The sequence below is a fragment of the Panthera tigris genome, chromosome A3 (genome assembly GCF_018350195.1).
Source record: "Panthera tigris isolate Pti1 chromosome A3, P.tigris_Pti1_mat1.1, whole genome shotgun sequence".
NCBI lineage: Eukaryota > Metazoa > Chordata > Mammalia > Carnivora > Felidae > Panthera > Panthera tigris.
The window spans coordinates 30,505,461-30,528,261 of NC_056662.1; the positions used below are offsets into that span (position 1 = coordinate 30,505,461).

The window sequence follows — 22,801 nt, forward strand, 5'->3', positions numbered from 1 at the left end:
TCCCTGAAGGCCTCATCCCATTTCTTGAAGATTGTGTAAAGGAACTCTTATTCCCATTCTAATCAGTGCTGAGAGTCTTCCCATTCTCCCAGCCACCTTGACCTTTCCTGGGGGCCTCCCGGAGACGACGGCCTCATTTCTCTATGTACCGAAGAGACAGTATCTCTAATCAGATGTGTCTACTCTGACCCTTTGGCATGTCCTGACACCAAGGTCAGCAACTCAGTGTGTTAGCTGTGGCACAGCCTCTCTGCAGGCTTTGCAGTTCTCCCTGATCTCCTGAAGGCTTGGTATGGGGGTATAGGAAGAAACAGCTGTGTGCAGAGGGCCTCGGTGCCCAGGAGATGGGAGCTGAGACTTGAACATCAGACATGTTTTGCTGATTAGTCATTGTGCCTGGAGAAAGTACTGGGCAAGCTGCCAGCCCCACCTGCCTTCATGCCTAACAGGTTAACCACGACAGGACAGGGAGGACCCCCCAAAATTCCCCTTATGAAGGCTCCCTCCCCAGCGTGCTCCCTTGTCCCCGCTGTTGGCCTCCTGTGGGCTTACCTGCCCTGGCATGTGGGAGCCCATGTTTACCTGCTCAGAGACCCTCCCCTGCCACTGAACCCCTGCCCGCGAGCCCAATGTTCAATTTGTTGACAATGGGGTCTGTCCCTTCGTTGACCCCTGATTTGAGGAATGGCCCCCACCTCGGTGAGAAAAGAGCAAGGACTGTCCCCCAGTGTCCCCAGCTTTAGGGTGGCCAATGTGCCATAAAGTGGGCCCCCTCTGGGGTCTGCAGCATGTTCCCAGCACCCCCCACCTTAAACTGCCCTTCCTGGGCCTTCGGGGGATGCCAGGCCTGAGGGTGTAGACCCACAGTATGAAATGTCTGCTCCTGGGCACCAATAATGGCAGTCTTTTTACCTTATAAAATTGGGGTGAGAGGTCTAAAATTGTGGTGACCTTTCAAGCACCTTTCAGACTACTTCCTCAGTACAGGATGGAAACTTCTGGCTCAAACTACTGGTCCACATGGGGCCCAGGAACTGGCTCTTCCAGTTTTAGAAAATCCCCACTCCAGACACCCTGGGGTATCACCTAACCAGCTCTCCACGGGACCACAGTCACTACCCCCACTCTGGTTGTATGTATGTGATTGATATTATCCAGCCGAAGACTAGATTACCTGCAGTCTCTTGAGAATGTGACAAGTGCTGGATATTTCACTCAAAGCTAACAAGTATGGTTCCTAGGTAGGTGTTCTTTCACTCATCATGTACACTTGTCTACATGGGCTTGTATATTTTTTCATGTAATGTTTCACCCATTTAACTGATCACCTTCCTCACTGAGGCCCTCAGAGCATCACAGATACATCTGGGGAGACTGACAAAGCGGAAATTTATGCTTATGATTACTGTTTGATTCCCAAGACTAATCATGTGAATTTTAAAAGCCACCAAACTCCTGAGTCCTTTGGTCAAGCTAAAATTCCCAGAGGATAGCAGCCATCAGTTGAAGAGGCCTTAAGGTGCAATTAGAAAGTGAATGCAGACCCAATCTATCCTGTTGTGGGGCTTTAGAACTTGAAAGATTTTAGAAAAAAAAAAAAAAAAGTAATTCTTTATGGGTTACAAGCTAAAGAGGGACAGTTTGCACAGTTTGGACAAAATAGAAGTACTCTTACCAATAAATATGTCTCAAAATGACAAACAAAGCTCTTCCCGTTTGATGGCTCCAGATCCCAGCAAGAAGTGACGGGCACAGGCACTATGTACAGAGTGTAAACAGTAAGGCCCTTGGACATAATGAGGGGCAGGGCCGGGTGATGGGGTATGCACGATAGAGCCTCTGTAGGGGGGAGTGGGTCCATGGGTCAATACAACAGGCTTGTAGGATGGTCACCCAATCTGCCACCAAAGCTTGTTGGTGGTGTTGGCAGGTCCACTGGGTTCCTCCGGTCGGCAGTAAGGAGAAGTTCTGTCCATTGAGAAGCCTTGGCCCCATGGACTTTTTCCCCAGGGGAGGCGTTGGAGAGAGCCAAGCAGGGCCTCTGTGCTCCTTCCTCCCCAGGAGAGGCAGGCCCGCCTGGCCATACTTGAGGCTGTCTACCCAGGGTTCAGAGCAGGGATGGGACAGTGTTTCTCAAACAGGGATTGGGAGCCAGTGGCCCCACGGAGCCCGAAGCCCCTTCCTCTTCAAGAAGGAGCTCCGGGCACCTGTGTCAGGAGGGGGCCAAAACTGGTCAACTTTCAAAGGTCTTACCCCGGCCCCAGTTCCTCAGGGAGGCCAGAGAGCAGCCGCCCTGATCAGTGTCCGGGTCCCTGATGCCGCACCGGCCTCTTGAACAAAGCCAGCCTCCCTCCCTGCCCTCCCCTCACCGCGCTCCCCGGCCTAGCTCAGGGCCTAGCTCGGGGTGCTTAAATATCAGTCTCCCGGAGGTTGCTGTAATCGGCCAATTCGTAGGCCTGGCAGGTGGCGCCTTCGGCCACTTCGTGGGGGACTCCTAGGGACACCGCCTCCACCTCCGCGCGCAGGGTGCTGGCGGCCTCTGCGCGCTGCGCACTCCCGGCGCGGATCTTGTGCGACAGGCTGGAGACCTTGGCGCGCAGCTGGGTGGTGGGTCTCCGGAACGGCCCGAGCAGCCTCCACTCGCGGAAGGCGCAGGGCGACTTGCGACGACCGGCGACAGGAGGAGCCTGCATCTCGGGCGTGCCCGGGGAGCCGGGGGCGGAGGGTGCGGTGAGGGCCAGCGGGGCTCCAGGAGGCGCGGCGCCCGGGCCGGGAGCGCAGTCGGGGTGCGGGCCGCCGGTCGAGGCCCGCCAGTGGTGGCCGTAGACGCGCCAGAGGGGACGGCGGCGCCGGCGACGCCGGCACTGGCAGCGCAGCAGGCGGAGGAAGGCGCGCTTGAACTCGCGGCTGGAGCAGGGGTAGATGAGCGGGTTCACGCAGCTGTTGAAGTAGCCGAGCCAGAAGATCACCTTGAAGACGCCCTCCGAGGGCTTCAGCTGCGGGAACAGGGAGCCTGCGGGGAGGGAGGGGGCAGAGACCCACGCCTGTTAGATGCCCTCAGGCGCAAGGTCATCCACCAGGGGCTCTCAACGTATCTCCCCCAAGGGGTCCCTGAGAGAATTCGAAGGGTCCACGAACTTGGAGGAGGAAAAATCGTCTTCCATTTTATTCACTTCTACCTGATATGGAGCATTTCCCTCCATGATGAGTGTAGCCAATAAACCCGAATAGAATGAGACCCAACCATAGGAAATCACGGCTCGTGTCGCTCAAAACTGGTGCTGGCTTGGCAGTTTCACCTGATTCCACCTAATTGGAATTCCACCTAATTGAGCCAGCTCAAAACTGGTGCTGGCTTGGCAGATTCACCTGATTCCCCGCAGATATTTTCCTATCACATTCAGTTGCTGCAGATGCTTTGCAATGTTGTGTATGCTCCTATTTGGAAACGACAGTCATCAGAACCCACCACTAGATAACACTGCTATTTAATGCCTTAACCCAGAAGCACGTCACTTACTAGATCGCAGATTTCATTCACAAATATTTTGATGTTTTCAGTGAAATCGGTTTTATTTGCAATCCTCTGTATTTTGGCTTATGCATTTGAAAGCATAACTCTTAAGAAGGGCTCCACAAGCTTGCCAGCTGCCCAGGTAGTCTCTAGCACAGAAAGGGTAAGAACTTTTGAATTAAATGTTGACCAAGGCTTGCCCCACATCAGGCACTGCGCTGCGCTCACAACAAACATGGCCAGGTTCTCTCAGTAGCTATGTGCATAAAATATCAAGGGAATGAAGATGGGGGTGATGGCAGTGTTCAGCATGTGGGGTGGGGGTGGGGCTGCCAGGGTTCTCACAGGATGGACTGGAGTCTGGCAGGACGAGGAGCAGGTGTTAGGAGTGGAGGGGACAGGTGGGTAAGAGGATTACAACTTTGGGGCCTGGGAGTGTCCTATGGGATACGCCGAGGAAATGTCATTTGGGACAGATGGTGAAGAGCCTTAAATGCTGGAAATTTCAGGGGCGCCTGGGTGGCTGAGTCGGTTAAACATCCGGCTTTGGCTCAGGTCGTGATCTTGAGGTTCACGAGTTCCATCCCCGCGCTGGGCTCTGTGCTGACAGCTCGGAGCCTGGAGCCTGCTTCAGATTCTGTGTCTCCCTCTGTTTCTCTGCCTCTCCCCCGCTAGTGCTCTGTCTCTCTCAAAAATAATAAACACAAAAAAATTTTTTAAAAAAATGCTGGGAATCTCTGTATTTATTTGTGAGTAGTTGGGAGTCATGGATATTTTCAAGCAGGCAAGTGACAGAGCCTAGAATTAAGGCTCAATAAACACAATGCCCATGGCTGTTGGAATGCAGGTCAGGGGGGCTGTCTCAGTGGAAGTGGTCAGGCAAGCCTCTGGGGATGGCTTTGCGGGAGCAGAGCGCCAGGCAGGAGGGAGTAGGTGCACTAGGATCTGAGCTGTGTCAGAAAGACCCTCCTCACAAACTTCTCCCCTGGCATCCCCACCACGGACCTGAACGAGTCACGTCTTCAAAAGGCACCTGACAAAATGCAAGGGCACGACCCAGAAGGCAAAAGCCACCGTCTCATGCTCACATCCTCAGCAGCAGCAGGGGGAGGGGGAAGGTGGCGAGAGCATGGCATCCCAGGCAAAAGCTGTGGGTGGGTGCCCGTGAGGCTGAGCAGGCCAGGAGCAGGGTCCTTGACAAATCAGGGGACCCGCTCTCTCTTCTCTTTGCCCCCAAAGAAAAACGAGCAGGGTCCCCTCCAGAGGGGGCAGAGGCACCGTGCCCCCTTCTTTGACCTGGGAGCCCTTGCACATCACCCACCTCCCGCCATAGGGAGAATTCCTGGTACCAAGAGACATGGTGATGGTGGCAGAAGAGGAAGGTCACACAGCAACACGAGGGACAGGTCTCTCATACTGTGGTCACGCAGCCCTGAGCAAGTTACTTGGCCATCCAAGTCTCACGTTTTCTGTGAAATACAAGAATATTTCTCGGGGCGCCTGGGGAGTTCAGTCGGTTCAGCGTCCGACTTCAGCTCAGGTCTCGAGATCCGTGAGTTCAGGCCCCGCATCCGGCTCTGTGCCCACAGCTCGGAGCCTGGAGCCTGCTTTGGATTCTGTGTCTCCCTCTCTCTACCCCGCCCCCGTTCGTGCTCTGTCACTGTCTCAAAAAGAAATAAACATTAAAAAAAATCAAAATAAGTAAATAAAAAGAATATTTCCTAGGAAGGGATTTGTGAAGATTAATACATCTCAGATGCAGGACTTAGCAGGCTCTTAATAAAAACACTGGTGTGTCTTTATTTCCCCTCTCCCTATTCTGTGGCTTTTGAGAGAGGACAACTCAGCCCCGGGAAGGGACGCAGCTCCCAGCTCTGGAGAGGAGCCAGGAACAGAAGCTGAGACCTGGTGGGTTCGGGGGAGGCTGGGCAATCAGTCAGCATATGTTGAGAAGATAGTTTCCCCCGGGAGAGGAGTTGGACAGTTGTCCTCGGAATGTGGGGGCCACCAGGGTTGACCTCAGGCTCCAGGAAGGTGGCTCTCTGAATAGCATCCCTCAATGGCTGCAAAGTAAGACACAGTGCTGAAAATAACTCTGACTCAGGCCACAATTCTTTTATATTTAGCGCAGGATGACAAATCAGTGGACTATGCTTTCAGCTGCGAGCCTGAAGCCGGCCAAACAGCATGCTTATCAGCGTGGTGTTTACTCAGATCGGTGGGTGATATGGAGTATTGTACTATGCCCCGGGCTGTGTTATAAACACTATTCTAATTTATGCTCAAGCAACCTGTGCAGAAGCTTGCTACAGGCTGAGAATTCCTTACACACAAAGAACCGGGAACCACGCAGCCTTTCTGCCCCAAGATTTTCCTACTGTGTCCTGCTGAGGTTCTGTCTTCCTTTGGGCTCTCCCAGAAGCCGACCCTGAGGCAAGGATTCAAGTGCAAGGTGCGAACTGCGGGCAACTGGGGGGCACAATCCCACTGGGAGCTCTGGGAGACCGTGAAGTTCAGGGACCTCAGAGCCATCCCACCAGCGGAGTGAGGGAGGTGGGGTATCTATACACCCATTCCCATCAGTCACTGGTTGGGCTACTCCCAAGGGTGTTAATTTCCCACACCTCCTGCCTGCTGTGTGAGTGGATGATGAGGATTTTGGTGGGTGGAGAAAGCCCCTGGGCAAAGATGCCGGCAGGCCTCGGGTGGAAGTCAGCCCATGCGCCCCTCGAGGTCCAGGGGGTGGGGTGGGGTGGGCGGGTCACTAACAGCATCTGGCACAATCGTTTCATGTGCTCTCTGCCCACTGTGCGCAGACATCTTGCCCGGAAGATACAGACGTCCGTGCCTGGGCTCCAGCTTCCACAGGCAACAGCACCTCTGTTCCCCTCACAAGTGGCAGTTCTGAGCCTCACACCCAGCGCTTCCCAAAGTGCTGCCGTCTGCCCTCCATGCCTCCCCGCACCCAGTCTCACTCTCCCTGCTGTCCTGCCCGCCCCCCACCGGCTCCAACCTCTAGCAAAGATCTCTGGGGTCGGAGGGGCCTGTGGGCACTTCCCGGCCCTTTGTGTGCATGGATGAAATGGGGAATTGCCCCGAGATCCCTGAGGATGGGCCTTTGGCTGATGGGCACTGTCCCTGCAATGCCGGCCTGCTGTGGGGACATTGGTGGACAAGCCCTTTCTGGGCCACCCCCAGCTTGCTGGTCCCTAGCCACTTGGACTTTCGGGCTTGTGGCTACTTCAGGCCAACCTTGCCTGTCTTGCCTTCTCGTCCCTCTCCAGGGGCCCACCGCACGCCTCTGCCAGCCCCATAGCCCAGCTACAGGAAAGCCTCAATGAGCACAGGGGGCTCTGAGACCAGGCCGCTGTGTCTCGGTACCCGGCAGCCCCCTTCTCCGTCCCCGAGCTGGCTCCCTCTCCCACTCCCCGCACTGTCCCCAACCTTCCCTGCAGGCCGAGGGCCCAGGTGTGCTAGCTCAACTTGGCAGCTGTCATTAGAAACAGCGGCCCTCGTGGGACACCCTCCCTCAGTTCCCACCCCTCTCTCCCGGCGCCCAGCGTCACACCCTGGCTCTCCTTTCCCCTGTGGCTCCCGCTTCTCTTCAGCAGTCTTCACTTCCGTCTTCTCGTGCATCGGCTAAACGGCCACGCTCGCTTCTTGCCGCCCTCTGGCCTCTGCTCATCCTGGAGTGCCCTTCCTCTTTCCTCCACCTGTTAGTGCCAGCTCCAGAGGTGCCTCCACCTGGAAGCCCTCCTTGCGCTGCCCCTCCCAACCTGGCGGTTAGGTGTACTCTCCCCATAGCACATCTTCTCACTTCTAAGGGCCAAGCTGCAGGCTACTGTCGGTTTCCTATCTTACCCTTATTATTTTTCCCCCCAATGCTTATTTATTTTTGAGAGAGACAGAAAGAGAGAGAGACAGAGACAGAGCACGGACGGGGGAGGGACAGAGAGCGAGGGAGACACAGATCCAAAGCAGGCTCCAGGCTCCGAGCTGTCAGCACAGAGCTGGACGCGGGGCTCGAACTCACCAACTGTGAGCTCATGACCTGAGCCGAAGTCGGACGCCTAATGGACTGAGCCACCCAGGCGGCCCTGTCTATCTTATCTTTAAACTGGAAAGCTCTCCACGTGTGCTTGGCACATCGTAGGTGCTCCACACATTCCAAGCCCTCTCTCTGTCACACCCTGCATCCCATCCGTCACCAACAACTATTGGTCCTGGAATCCCCCCACTTGGTGCCACCCTCAAATGACTATCCTCATCTACCCAAAGTGCCTTTTCATAGTTTTTTTTTTTTTTAAGTTTTATTTATTTACTTTTGAGAGAGACAGAGATAGCGTGAGCCGGGGAGGGGCAGAGAGGGAGGGAGGGAGAGAATCCCACGCAGGTTTCACGCTATCGGCGCTGAGGCTGATGTGGGGCTCAAACTCACGAAACCATGAGATCATGACCTGAGCTGAAACCAAGAGTCAGAGGCTCAATGGACTGAACCACCCAGGCGCTCCTCAAAGTGCCCCTCTAAGTGAGCCCCTTGCTCCAGCCCCAGAAGCCCCGCACCTTGTCCTGCACACAGCAGCTGGGGAGGTCCTTTTAAAAAATAAGCCTGAGCACTTCTTCACTTAAAACCCGGTTTCCACTGCTCAGTGCAGCTCCTCGTCCTCTCTTTCTTCTCTGTACTTTGACCTTCTGCCAGCCTCTTGGGTTTCTCCTATCATCCCTGCTTAGCCAAGACTCCTATCCACTCACACCTCAGATGCCCCTTCTCAGTCTTCCCGTGTCCGCATCCTTCTGGATTTGGGTTGTACTTATCCATCCAGACCCTAACTCTGGAGCGAATCACCGGCTCCCTGAATACATTAGGGTCCCCGCCCTCAGCTCCGTCCGGGGCGTCCACTGACCTCGCCGCTCACCCTCAGCCCGCTCTCCCGAAGTCCTGCACCAGCCCCCTGAGCCTTTACTTCCCCATCTTTGCCTCCTCTGGGCAGCTGATCTCGCTTCCTGTTTCACAGAGAAAACAGAAGCTAAAGAAGCCAGGCACTTGCTCAAGCCTTCCTCACCTCTCCTCCTCCTTGGTAATAAAGGGGTCTCTCCTCCTGCCCGAGGTCAGCATCCCTGCTGATGGTGCTCTCCATCCATCAGTCCCCTGCAAGCATGCCCCTGTCACAGCTGCTCCCTCTCTGCTGGTTCTCAGGCTATGACGTCATTCTCTCTATTCGTTCTGTCCACACCTGCCGACGCCTCTTCCGCACCTGCTCCTCACTGCTTTGCTGCAACAGCCCCACTCCTCCCAGATCCCAACCTGCAGACGCCGCTCTCATCCATCCCTGACTCCTCTCATCACAGCCGTGGCTCCCAGGGCGCCACGCTCTTGGACTTTCTACTCGGTGTCAATTTCCTTTGCTGCTTTTTCCGCACGTCTCCGCTGCAAAATGTAGGGAGCGTCCTTCTCAGAAGAGTCTTTGTAATCTCTTCCCTTTGTGTTCTCCTGGCAATTTCATCCCCGCTTACTTATTTATTTAAATATTCATTTATTTTGAGATAGAGTGCAAGCAGGAGAGGGGCAGAGAGGGAGAGGGAGACACAGAATATGAGGCAGGCCCTAGGCTCCGAGCGGTCAGCACAGAGCCGGACGCGGGGTTCGAACTCACGAACTGTGAGATCATGACCTGAGGCTGAAGTCTGACACTTAACTGACTGAGCCACCCAGGCACCCCCCAGCTTGTGGTTTTAAACACCGGCTTTAGGTTGATCATGCCCGCAGCTCTATTTCCAGCTCAGATGGCTCTCCCAGATTCCAGACTCAGATCCACCTGCCTCCCAGATGTCTCCACTTGGGTGTCTACTGGCATTTCACACTTATTCTGACCTCATGAAGCTTACATTTCATTGGGCAAGGCTGGCAATGCATAGGATAAACAAGGAAAATGCAACCATATCAGGTAATAAAATATGCTAAGGAGAAAACGTACTGCAAGGAAGGAAGATGGGAGGTGTGTGTTCATGAGTCTGTGGGTGGCTGGGGGTGGTGGTATAAATTTTGGATAAGGTGGCCAGGAAAGGCCTGCTGAGAATGTGACATTTGAGTAAAGAGCTGAATGAGGCATGTGGACACCTGGGGAAAAAGTATTGCAGGGAGAGGGAACAGCGAGTGCAAAGGCCCTGAGGTGGCCCTGGCATGTTTGAAGAACAATGACGAGGCTGGTGGCTATAGAATGGAGTGACTGAAGGCAGAGAGGAAGGGCCTGAGGTCAGAACTCAATAGTACCCTACTCCAGGGGCCCTCCTACCCTGTACAAGACACTATCATCTCCCGCCTTGAGGAACTCAGTAGCCTCCCCACTGTCTCTTGCTTGCACCCTTATACCCTGCAATCTATCCTCAACCCAGCAGCTAGAGTGATTATTTTTTTGTTTTTTAAAAATGTTTATTCATTTTGAGAGAGAGAGAGCACATGTATGTGAGGGGGAGGGGCAGAGAGAGAGAGAGAGAGAGAGAGAGACAGAGAATCCCAAGCAGGCTCCGTGCTGTCAGCACAGAGCCCAATATGGGGCTCGAACTCACGAACGGCGAGATCATGACCTGAGCCGAAACCAAGAGTCAGATGCCTTACCGACTGAGCCACCCAGGCGACCGTAGAGTGACTCTTTAAACATATAAATGGATCATATCACTCCTTGGCCTCCCAGACTCTCTAAAAGCTGCCCTTCCCCCTCTCTGTTAAGACCCCATGACCTACACAGCTCAACATGTGGCCCCCAACCTCTCTGCTGTCCCCTCTTCCTACTTGCCCCCCAACTGTTCCAGCCACACTGCCCTCCATGTTGCTTCTTGAACATGCCGGACACGCTCCCACCCTGGGCCTTTGCACTTGCTTTGCCTTAGAATCTTCTTCCCCCAGATACCCACAGGGCTCATGCCCTAACTTTCGTGGTGACATCTCCCTGTCTTCCCACGGAAAATTGCATGGTCTTCCCACCTGCGACCCCCCCACCCCCCTCAGCTGGCACCGTTGCTGCCCCCTGGCACTTCCTGCCGTCTCCCGTGCTATTTTTCATTTTGTCCATCATCTCTCTCTGCAGCAAAGTCCACAGGGCAGGACTCGTGCCTGTTTTGCTTGGCACGGCACTCCCGTGGCCCCAGAGATCTCCTGAGCACCCCGAACACACAGTAGGTGCTGAACGCTTGCTGAGTTTGCCGAAGGAGTCCCTCTTCTCTACCTTACGTGTCCACCCGGCCATCACGCCCGGGACATTCGAGTTTCTCTCTAGAGGGGGTCCCCCTCCCTTCACCTCGCTCCTGAAGCCTTTGCTTAGTCTGGCATCTCATTTTGTTTGCATGGCTGGGACTGCCCCTGGGGTCCTCTGGCCTCTCCACTCTGCACATAGCTGCTGGAGGCCTTTTCTAAAACGGGTTTCTCTCCTTATCCCTCTGAAAAGCGTGAGTGGCTTCCGGTGGCTCTGAGGACCAAGCCCAGGCTTTCTGGTGTTGCATTCAAGGCTTTTTAGGGCACGGTGTTGTCTACAGCTTGCTTCCCTCCAAATCTGCCCCCAAGCCGAAGGCTGAAGCTGCAGGCAGGACTTCCCACAGGGGCTGGCCTCCTTCTGCCTTTCTGCTTGGCCCCAACTGTTTCCTCCCACCCCGTCCTCTGGCCTCAGGTCAGATGTTCTCCCCACCAAGCCTGGGTGCCCTTTCATGCAAGCCTGCATTTTAGTAAAATTTGTTACTGCTCTGTCTACCCTTCTAGGCTCCCGGTTTCTCGAAGGCAGGAATGAGATTGATGGCTGTTTCCATCCTGGCCGCGAACACAGGTGCCTGACCCAGAGCAGGGGCTGAGGGGTTCTACTTAGGCGCCTGTGAGGAGAGGCAGTAAGAACGCAGGTGGGAGATGACCGCAGACCACAAACAACTCCTGCTTGCTTCTCTCTTCTCCTTGACCTTGCTCTCACGTGAGCGTCCATCAGGCTTGCTCCCACCTGCCCTTCCCCATTCCCTATACTGGGGCGCCTCTGTCAGGAGCCTAACCTAATGTCCAGGGAGGGCTGGACGTCCACCAGTCATAAAAGGCAGGGCCTCTCCTTTGTCGGCAGGTAAGTTTATCCTATGGTATGTTGGCTGGGCCAGCCTGGCCCACACATGGCTGGGGACACTGACACAGCCTGTGAGGTTTGTGTTTGGGGCCTTGATGACCACAAGCCAGTCCCCTCTCCTAAGGACCGGCGACGTCCAGGTGTAGGAGATGCTACTGAGGAGCCGGCTAGGCCTGCAGCTGGACCGATCTGGCCAAGCCTCGCTGAGGAGTGGCTGCTCTGAAGCCATGGGGCGGACTGTGTGATTAACAGCACTCTTCTGGCATCACCAGAAGGAAACTTGTTCTTGGCAGAATGTCAGAATTCACAGCCAGCCTTGCTCATAACTTGCAGCCGACCATGAAATATCAGGCTGCACCCCAGCCTGCCCCCTCTTCCACCCCCTCCATCACGAGTCACTTTTCCATCCCCAGGCAGCCATTGTCTCTGGCCAGAGAGATAGAGCGGGGTTAAAAATACCACATTCAGGGGTGCCTGGGTGGCTCAGTCAGTAAAGCCTCTGACTCTTGATTTCAGCTCAGGTCGCGATCTCGTGGGTTCGTGAGTTTGAGCCCTGCATTGGGCTCTGCATTGATGGTGTGGAGCCTGCTTGGGATTCTCTGTCTCCTTCTCTCTCTGCCCCTCCCCTGCTCTCTCTCTCTCTCTGAAATAAATAAATAAACATTAAAAAAAATACCACCACATTCATTTAGATATTCAGGCATCTTCTTGCCAGCAGGGCTAGGAGAGAAGGAATTCCCAGCCCTAGACTTGCTTTCTCTCTGCCACTTCCCTCAACGTCTCACTCAGTGGCTTTCAATAGCTCCTTTGTCAAGAGAGGCTGGGACCTCTGCCACCAGCAGACCTCTTTGCTATACTCTAAAGGGTCAGACAAGCCTAATAAAGCACACTTGAGCTGAGACCTGAAGACCTTGTGAGGCAGTGAGCCATGCATCCATCTGACGAAAGAATTCCAGACAGTGGAAAGGGAATGTGCAAAGGCCCTGAGGCAGCAGGGCACCTGAGACGCTGGAGGCCAACACAGAAGTTAGGATCACTGGAACAGAGAAGGGGAAGGGGAGAGTGGCATGAGATAAGGCCACTTTGAAGTGGGCACAATCATGGAAGGCTGTTGGGAAGAAGAGACCTGGATAGGGGCCCGTTCTCAGATGAATTGTGAGAACACAGAGGGGTGATTTGAGGGCACTGTGGGGCCAGCTGTGCCACGCCAATTCTCTTGGATAACTTGCCTTGCCAGTTTTCCATGGTGAGAGGTAACTGGTAGGTCCCCTGGCTTGAGACGGACCAGGAATAGATCAGAAGTCCTGTGCCCCCCATGCTTGCCTCAGGATCCATGAACTCTGTGGGGCTGGCAGGGAACTACTTGTCTGGCCTTGGACACCCTTCTGTAGCAGCAGGGATGTAGGCAGAGGAGCAGTTCCTAGGTACACCCTGTCAGTGGTCTTCCTTCCTTCCTTCCTTCCTTCCTTCCTTCTCCCCTCCCCCTATCTTCCTTCCTTTCCTTCCTTCCTTGTTTCTTTCCTTCCTTCCTTCCTTCCTTCTCCCCTCCTCCTTCCTTCCTTTCCTTCCTTCCTTGCTTTCCTTCCTTCCTTCACTCCCTCCCTCCTTCTTTCCTTCTTCCCTCCCTCCCTCCCTCTCTCTTCCTCTGTCTCCTCTCTCTCTTCCTCTCTCTCATTCATAAATTCATTCATTCATTCATTCTTAGTACTTCCTAGCTCTATCTGCTGAATCAGGGACTAACTCAATATCACTGAACAGCTGAGAGCTCAGAATGTGGTCTTTAAATGATCATTTACTACTAAAAGAAACTAAGGCTCTTCAGAGAAATGGTGGCTCCCAGGTTCTGGGGGGAAAAAAGTACAAGCTGAGCCTGAAACATCTTATCAGGCATCTGAGCCTCTGACCAATCTTAACGGCGCCAAATAGAATTCTAGGCCAAACCCCTGAACCGGAATCTGATCAAGCCAGTTTATAGGAAGTGCAGGGAACAGAGGGACACATTAAATGGCACCATGCGGGTGCAAACTCCAGACTGTGGGCAACTCTTTAGGACAAATGATCTGGTTTCCTCACCAAATAAATTGCAAGGAAAAGGTGGGGAGAGGAGAATCTTACAATTTAAGAGACCTAGCAGGCAAATCAACCACCTGCAACATGTACCCTATTTGGATCCTGATTCAAACAAACCACAAATTTATGAGGCAACTGGCTACATCTGAACACTAAGTAGACAGTATTTGATATTAAACGATCATTTTTTTGCATTATAATGGATTGTGGCTATTTTTCAAAAAGTTCTTGCATTCTAGAAATATATATTGAAGAATTTACAGATGAACTGATATGATGTCTGGATGTTCTTTCAAAAGAATCCTCAGTGGTGGGGCAGTGGGTGGGGTTTGGGATGAACCAAGACTGGCCTTGGGTTGACGATGTTGAAGCTGGGTCATGGGAATCAAGGAGTGGAATGGTGGGTGCCGGGGGCTGGTGGAGGGGGAAGGGAGTTGTCAATCAACAGGTATAACGTTCACTTAAGATGAATAAATTCTGGACATCTACTGTGCAACACTGTGTCTACAGTTAGCAATATTGTATCATACACTTCAAAATGCGTTAACAGGGTAGGTCTCATGTTAAGTGTTCTTCTCCTAATAAAACAAAACAAACAAAAAAGAGTGCTGTGCTTTGCCACTCAGACTCTTGTCCTGGGAGGATGTGAAGAGAGGGAGGATGTGGGTTCTACCCCTCCCTCCCTCTGTGCCCATTAACTGAGCACCTACTATGTGCCAGGTTCCGCAAAGGCACGGAGAGGGGATGGCTTGCCAGCCCTTTCTTCAGGCTTTTGGGCCAGGGAACAGTGATGCCACTACTTAGGACCTGCAGCAAAGCATCCCCCACCGCTCCCCCCTGTGACCGTAGGTCCCTGCACGACCTCGGGGAACTTGGGGAGATGAGTCCTTCCACACTCTCAGATGCACATGCACATGCTACCCTCCATAGCTGGCTGCCAATGTGTGCTTTCCAGTCTGGACACCAATTCCTCAGCATGGCTCAAGCCTCTCTTCTGCCTCCTCCTGTCTTCTCTCTGATTAAGCCACAAGATGATGACAGTCAAGTTAGAAAGCACATGCGTTGCAAGAATATAGCTTGATGACTATGTGATGTGCACACCCCAATGTAATCACTGCCCAGACCAAGATCTAGAACATTCTCAGTCCTTCAGAAGGCTTCTTTTTATTAATTTTTTTTTATTTTTTAAAATTTACGTCCAAATTAGTTAGCATATAGTGAGTTTCTTTGCTCTCTCTTCCAGTCAATACCACCTACTACACATACCCACTATTCTGATTTTTCTCATCAATGAGTTTTGCCTGTTTTTGAACTTCATACACATACAATCATCTAGTATGCATGCTTTTAACTTCAGATCTGGCTTATGTTGCCCAACACAGCGTCCGTGAAATTCATCCACCTTAACTGCAGGCAACACGGTTGTTATTTTTCCTCGCTGTGTGGTAGTTCAGCCAATGAAAACACCACAATTTGTTTCCCTTTTCTCCTGTTGATGGCCTCCTGTCTCATCTTGTGACCCCTCTTCTTACAGGCTCTCCATTCCACGTCTCCCAAGCCACAGGGCACCCCACAAATATCTTCACGTTTCTGTTATCTACACATGTATAGTTTCCTCTGCCCTCATGCTTTGCGATATGTGTAAGAATATTGGCCATTACAATGCACTGTGATCAAAACATGTGAGGAGTGTTAGGGGAGCATGAAGGAGTACCTAACTAAATATAGGGGTGGTCGGGGTGGGCAGTGATATCACAGGGCTGAGACTGACAGTGTGGGAGGGAGGCCCAGGTATGGCTCACAGATGGCTGGAGGTGGGGTTCTGGGACTGTGGCTGGACTGTCCTGGGACTTCTGGTATCTGAGCCTCCAGACAGCTTGTATGCCCTGTATTGGAAAGGGGACTGTGCGCTCTGAGCCTCTGAGGCTGCTTTGCGTGACTGAGCACATTCTGAGGCCAATTCAGAGGCCAGTGAGGCTTGGTGACCTGCCCAACCAAGTGCAGGATGGGGGTCTGCCTGTGGTTGCTAGGGTGGGGCTGTCATGAGTGAGTGAGTGAGTGTGTGTGTGTGTGTGTGTGTGTGTGTGTGTATAGGTCCCAGGGGGGAGTTTTTCTGCAGATGGGGGCTTGCCAGGGCAAGGTTCCCCCAGTTCCTTTGCTCCCCTCTTGCCCACAGGGATTTCTACCCCCAAACACTGGCCCATACCTCTGGGGGGTGAGAGGACTCCTGCATTAAGTGCCCTGGGCCAGAGGCTTTAATCAGGTGTACTTCCGGCCGGCCCCAGCCTGCACCATGCCCCCTTTCTCTGGGCGTCCTCGGTGGAAGTCTTCAGGCAGCAGCTACAAACTTGCTGCCCCTCTCCAAACGTATTCCGTAAGTTTGGGTTCCTCTAGATGTCAGGAGGGGCCTTTACACAATGTCTTGTTATTTTCTAAGTTCCACGCCAGCTTGCTGGGGTGAGGGGAGGGGGTACATATCTGAAAGGGCTTCCAAGAGCCCCTCCTCCACAGGCCCCAAGAACTGGTGACCGTATATTCTGTTGTTCAGCCTGGAACACCTTTGAGACTGAAAGGGGAGTATCACTAGTAATCATGCCCGTCCACAGGCATAAATAACCAGGACTGGTCCTAGGCAAACCAGGATGCAGGGGCACTCTGGTGGACGGGATGGCTCAGCTGGGCATCAGCAGGGAATGCCAGGCAGGTGGGCACCCTCCCATGAGGGTGAGCGACGCTTCTTGTGTCCATACACAGCTCCCCGGGTGCCCCAGAAGGAGCCAATGCCACCCTTCCTGGCCTTGTGACTGGCATCTTGGGGTCAGACACGTGATAGAAAGAACATCAGGTTCTTTGAGCTGACCCTCTGCCTGCCTGTCACGTGCCCTGCTGCTGCTGCTGCTGCTTATGGGGAAAGGGGACAGTGGAGGTGTGGGAGATCCCTCTCCTGGCCCCTCAGGATTTCAGGTGCGGTGTCTGCGTCTCACTCAGTCTTTTCTAGCCAATGTCTTGGGCCCCCAGAGGCTCTGTGGTTCAGGACAACGGGTTTGTGTCTCTCTCAGCTGTCACGCTGGCCTGACCCACAGCATTTCAGGTTTATAGATGGCAGTCCCATGGCCCCAGGACCAGTGACCCTCTGGGACACTGGGATCCCTTCCTAAGGGTCTCAATGGTCTCTGGGATGTTGGGGTTGCTCACTGGCTGTGTCACCGCTGTGGCTGTGGCTCCTACTTCCACTCAGCTTTGTGTGCAGAGGATTGGGTGAGGGGCACCCTGGGTCTGTTTGACAACCCCTGGGTTGTGGCCCTACTAGGTGCCACAGTCTATAGCCCGAGCTGGCACACACTGTTCTTTCTCAATCCTTCCAACTCTGGTGCTGGTCACACCCAGCATGGAGACCGGGGCCTGGGAGGAGGGAGATGCCTGTCCTCCTGGTGCTCTCCTTCTCTGCCGCTTTCTGGTTCCTTCAAAGTGGGTGCTCCCCGAAGCACTGTCCCCAGCCCCTCTCTTCTCTTTGTCCCTCCATCCTCTTTCTGCGAGACTGTACCCCATGCTCGTGCTTTGGCAACCACCTCCATTCTTGGTCCCCTTTATCTAAGTTCCCAGCATCCCCCGCCCCTGCCATATATTGGTACTTTCATACCAAGATATACCATCCCCTTGGATCCCACATTCCCCCCAAAAGTTGTTGCTCAGAATTTTCCCTGTTCCTTCAAAGAAACCTCCTTCCTCCCAGGCCTGGGCCCAGTGCTGGGGGTGTCAGGACCTCCTGGCCCCTTCTCCTTTCTGCATAGCCCTCAGGCCACTCCCGCCCCGACTACAAGCTCTGCTCCCCCTTCTCTCTGGGGCCCTGCCCCACCCTCCAAGCCACACCACGGCGGATCAGAATATTCTGGTTCCCTGCTTGGCCTCTGTCCTGCGTACTCCTTAGTGCCAGATTCCACTCAGTTTGGCTCCACCAGGGCTCTGGGCTCTTCCCTGGGGCTCAGGAGGCTGGGCACAGCACAGACTGGCAGGAGGGAGGAGACAAGGACACGCTGGGGGTCCCACACCAAGCGTGAGGAGCAGCAGAGATGGAAGGATTGAAAAAGAGCCAAAGGCCATGGAAATGTAGGGATGACTTCCTGGAAAAGCAGCACACGTGCTCTAAATGTCAAAAAAAAAAAAAAAAAAACCCCACAAAAACCAAAAAACAAACAAACCCAGTAGCCCTTTGTTGACTGTTAACAGTGAAAAACGTGAAAACTCTAACGTCCGGCAGAAGCCTCCATCAACACCCCACCGAACACCCTCGCACGGAATGCGATACTGCTGCTAAAATGGACCGGCGTGGATAAATGTCACCAACATAATGAAAAGGCAAACTCAAGAATGATGTGCACGGCCTGATGCCATTTACATACATCCTAAAGTCACACTGTACGTTACTATGGATGGGGATGTCAGCGGTAAGAGTATAAACAGACGAATGGGGGTGACAGACTCCACATTCACTTCTCGGGAGGGAGGGAGAAAAGGAAGAAGGGACAGCAGGAGGGGACTTACTTGAGGCCGGGTTCTATTTCTTCGAAAAAAGAAAGAAAAGGATCTGAGGCAAATATGGCAAAATGTTAACATCTGTTCAATATGGGTGATTATGGGTACAGGGGCGCTTGGTATATTGTCTTCTCCTATCTGTTCATCATTCTGTAACCCCAAATTATAAAAGAACATAATTCTGTACACAGCTTGATCATTCCCTACAGGGGGCCAGTGTGAAGCGAACGGCAGAGGGGAATGAGGGCACCCGGGACGGGGCACAGCTGGGCAGGGACATGGCGGGGGTTGTTTGGGGGGAGAAAGGAGCCTGGGTGGTGAGTCTGGTTGGGGGGGCAGAACGTTCTAAATCCTGGGCAGGTTTCTAAAGGGGGGGGCGCACTGGCTTTCTCCTGCCTGCCTGCCCAACCCTCCAAGTGTGTGGCTCAGTGTCCCTGCCTCCCTCTACCCCCACCGCAGCCTCTGGCTGGCTGATTTCCAAGTCAGTGATTTATTCAACGAGCAGCTGATATATTCAGCAAGCAGCTACTATAATAGCAATGGCTTACATGGCACTCACGACATGTGACGTTTGTATGCACACGTAATAACTCACTGAACTCCTGCCGTGGCCCTGCAAGTGGGCACTGCTACCATCACCACCGTCCTGAATTTGCAGATGCGGAAACAGAGGCACAGAGAGGTTCGGGGATTTGCCCGAAGTTACACAGTGAGTCAGGGGCAGAGCTGGGACTTGAACCCAGGCTATCTGGAGCCGGAGCCCGCGGGGCTTGCTGCTGTGCTACGTTGCTCCTTACATGCCAGGCACTGTGCTGGGCACTGTGGATTTGGTGACCACACAGCCTTGGACTTGAAGAGCTTCTGGCCAGTGCGGGGAGGTCAGGCACCAGCCAAGCAACACGCAGATGTGAGGGAACAGAAACTTGTCCCCTCAGGGAGAAAAATACAGAGAAGGACACGCTGAGACTGAGGTGTCTGGGAAGGCCTCTCTGAAGGGGGACATTGAAACGGAGACCTCAGGTTAGCCGGGGATGGGGGTGGGGGGAGGCAGGCTAGACAGAGGGAAGAGCAAATGCAAGGGCATGAGCTCGGTGTGGGCAAGGAACTGGAAGAGGGTCAGGGGAGCCAGAGCGCGCAGTGAGGAAGCGGTAGGGTGGCAAAGTCATGAGGCCATCACTCAAGGCCCTCCTTCCAGGAGGGGGACCCTGTGTCCGGGTCTGCCCCCGCTGTCCTGGTTTGTGCCTGTGATCCCAGCATAAATATTCATAATGTCTCATTTTGGTTTGGACAATAATAAATTTGAAGGTCACCCTCACAGGCCGTGGTGGAGAGTTTGGATTTTGTTTCCAGGGCAGTGTGGAAAGCATTGAGGGGTTTTAGTAGACAGCGACACGCTAATCCATAATGCATAAAGTTCACTCCGGCTGCTGCGTGGAGAGGGCCTGCAGGGGAGCAGGAGGGAAGCCCTTGTCCCCTTCCTGACTCAGCCGCACAGTGTGCAGGGAGCGAGGCCTGGGAAAGGCAGCTCGGGAGGCCCCAAACTGAGCTTGCAGACATGGGCAAAATGACTCAGGGCAAATGCGTCCCCAGAGATGCTGCTCCCCTTCTGCTCCCTGTGCTGACCCAGCCCAAGGCCCTCTAGGAGGGGCCTTCAGGGGTAGAACTAAGCCCCTGAGAACAGCCGCCTACCTCCCAGGACGGCAGGGAGCCTGCCGAAAGAGATAAGAAAGTTCTCAGAAAAAGGACTCAGTAAATGTCAGAAACAACCATGAACGATATTAACTTCCCATTTGATAATTTGCCCCTATCCCTTTCCTTCTCATGGCACACAGGCACCCCCCCGCCCCCCAAGAGGAGATTTCGGAAATGAGAGCCCAGGGCTTTCACAGACACGGAGGAGTGAGTGTGGGAAAAAGCAGGTGGCTTCCAGTACCTGCTAATGTACATGCATGTTGGCCTTGAATGAAAGTAGGCCCACCCACAGTGCACCCACCTCCGGGGGAGGGGCAGGGGGTCTGGCATTTACATCTGGGTGTGTGCTGGGAGGGCTGGTATGTAGAGGAACATGTACACCGCTGACCACATGCTATGGGCATGTGCCCTCACAGGTTCCACCGACCTTTTATAGTTAGGGGGTTGGGCTCGGAACGGCAATTCAGAGGGAGGACAGAAGTCAGAAGCCTGGAAAATGAATCCTGCAGGCACGAAAGGCCTCTCGTTTGTCGCCCACAAAGTGCACCCGCCTAAGAGTCCAGGAGGGTTACTGAGTCAACCTTCCATGCTCAGGTGGAGAGGCACCCTCCACCCGGGAAGGCCATCCAAGTCTGGGTGCAGGGAAGGCACGGCCACAGGCTAAGGCGGAAGGGAAGGGGCTGGAGAGGGGTCACTCACCAAGCGGCAAGACGAAGAAGAAGGGGAACCAGCAGAGCACGAAGACGCCCACGACGATGGCCAGCGTCTTGGCTGCCTTCTTCTCGCGGGAGAACTTGAGCAGGCGAACGGACAGAGAGCTGCGGAAGGTGTGGCCCTTGGCGCTGCGCGTCCCGTGGGCCCCGTCGGCGCCGGCGCCCGCGCCGGTGCTGGCGCCGCGGCAGTGGATGCGCAGCACCACCTCGGAGGCCTTGCCGCGCTCTCGTTTGACGCCCGCCTCGAGGCTCCGCGTGGTGCTTCGAGCTACCACATACACGCGGCAGTACATGACCACGATGACGGCCATGGGCAGGTAGAAGGAGCACACCGAGGAGAAGACGGCGTAGCCTGCCTCCTCGGTGATGCCGCAGAAGCGCTCGTCAGGGGGCACCGGCTCCTTCCAGCCCAGCAGCGGCCCCACGGACACCACGAGGGCCACGGCCCACAGCAGTGCCAGGATGGCGGCCGCCTTGCGCTCGGTCATGATCGCGGGGTACTTGAGCGAGTGGCGCACGCCCACGTACCGGTCCACCGAGATGGTGCAGAGGCTGAGGATAGAGGCCGTGCAGCACAGCACGTCCACAGCGGCCCACACGTCGCAGAAGGCCCGGCCGAAGGCCCAGAAGCCCAGAACCTCCATGGTGGCCGAAAAGGGCAGCACCGTGGCGCTCAGCAGCAGGTCGGCCACGGCCAGGTTCACAATAAAATAGTTGGTGACCGTCTGCAGGTGGCGGTTGCAGGCCACGGAGAGGATGACCAGCAGGTTGCCCGCCACGGCCGTGAGGATGAAGGCGGCCAGGAAGACGCCCACGCCCACTCCCTGCGCGCTCACCACCAGCCCCCCGACGGCCGCGGTGCCGTTCACCTCGCCGCCCGCGCCCGCGCCCCCTGGCTCCCCAGCGGAGCTCCGGTTGTCCTCGCCGCTGCCCGCGCCCACCACGCCGCCGCCGCCGCCGCCGGCGGCTCCCGGCACGCCGCCCACTGCCGGGCCCTCCGAGGCGGCCGCGCCGCCCGCGCCGCCCCCGCCGCCGCCCGCGCCGGAGCCCCCGGCGCTGCTGTCAGGGCGGGGTCCCTCGAAACTGACGCTCAGGAGGTCGCGGAAAGTCATCTCAACGCGCGGCCGTCGGGGGCCGGGCCCGGGCGCAGGACGAGCGGCCGGACAGGCGAGGGGCCCCGGGCATAGCCGTGGGGCTCGGGCGGCAGCCTGGCGCGCGGGTCCCGTCGGGGTCCTGCCCGAGTTGCTGTAACGCGGAGCGCGGCTGTCCGCCAGCGGATCGGGGCCGGCGGCGCGGCGGCCGGGGCTCCCGAGGCTGGTGTCGCGGAGTCGGAGCGAAGAGCCGGGGGCCGGGGATGCGCGCCGCACTCTGAGCGTGCCCAGGCGAGCGGGCAGATCGGCGGCTCAGGGGCCGGGCAGTGCAGGCAAAGCCACTGCGGCGCTCGCTTTCCACCGGGCGCGGGGGGCGGGACGGAGGAGGGGCAGCGCCGGGAAGGAGGAGGGGGCGGTCGGCGCCGAGGGAGGGGGCGCCCCACTCGCCGGGAGAAGGGGCAGTGCGCGCCGGGCGAGCGGCAGTTCTGGGGTCCGGAGGGGCCGCGGCGCTGACGCCCGCTCCGGCCCCGAGGCAGCAGGTCGCCGCGGGTGCCCCCGCCCGCCCTCTCTTCTGGCGGTCAGCTCCGCACCCCTTCCCGCGCCCCTTTCCGCGCCCCCGCCGAACCTCCTCCCCTTTGCCCCTCCGCCGCGTCCCCTTTCCCCCCGCCCTTTCCCCCTGACTCTCGGTCACTCGCTGGTGCCCTTGGGCGCGCGGAGCGGAGACGGCGCGGTTCCCGGGTCCCCGGGCTCTCGGGCTCCCGGCTCTGGCCGCCAGAGAGCAGCAAGCGCCCGGGATCTGCGGACTGCGGACTGGACCGCGCAATACCGCGGCGGGTCGCCTCCTGGGATTGCCTGGATGGATCTGCCGCACCTCCTTACTCCTTTCAAGCCGCCGGCCGGGCGAGGGTCTCAAACACCTCCGTCCAGTGCCGTGGAGTGGAGAGAGACCGGGAGGGATCAGATGCCAGTGTGGCCTGTGATGGGAAAAGGAACAAAAGACTATATGGTTAAGGCCCTCGGACCCTGCCCACCACACATCGGTTCGCATATACCAACTTCTGCCTTGTTACTTTGCTTCCTATCAGAAGTTGTAAT

General features: G+C 55.6%; 1 protein-coding gene across 1 annotated transcript; it reads right to left on the bottom strand.

The window, feature by feature from the left end:
- Positions 1 to 1,649: 1,649 nt before the first annotated feature.
- On the bottom strand, positions 1,650 to 22,292 carry ADRA1D (adrenoceptor alpha 1D). Its single transcript, XM_042980860.1, has 2 exons — positions 20,602 to 22,292; positions 1,650 to 3,013 (listed from the first exon to the last, which is right to left on the bottom strand). The coding sequence occupies exons 1-2, from the start codon at positions 21,725 to 21,727 to the stop codon at positions 2,409 to 2,411; spliced, it is 1,731 nt and encodes a 576-aa protein (XP_042836794.1). The 5' UTR covers positions 21,728 to 22,292; the 3' UTR covers positions 1,650 to 2,408.
- Positions 22,293 to 22,801: the final 509 nt, after the last annotated feature.

Bases quoted from the DNA above. Each gene is read 5' to 3' on its own strand.
- ADRA1D (XM_042980860.1), bottom strand. From the start codon at position 21,727: ATGACTTTCCGCGACCTCCTGAGCGTCAGTTTCGAGGGACCCCGCCCT. The intron at 3,014-20,601 runs GTGAGTGACCCC...CCCTCCCCGCAG, and splicing joins CTTCTTCGTCTTGCCGCTTG to GCTCCCTGTTCCCGCAGCTG.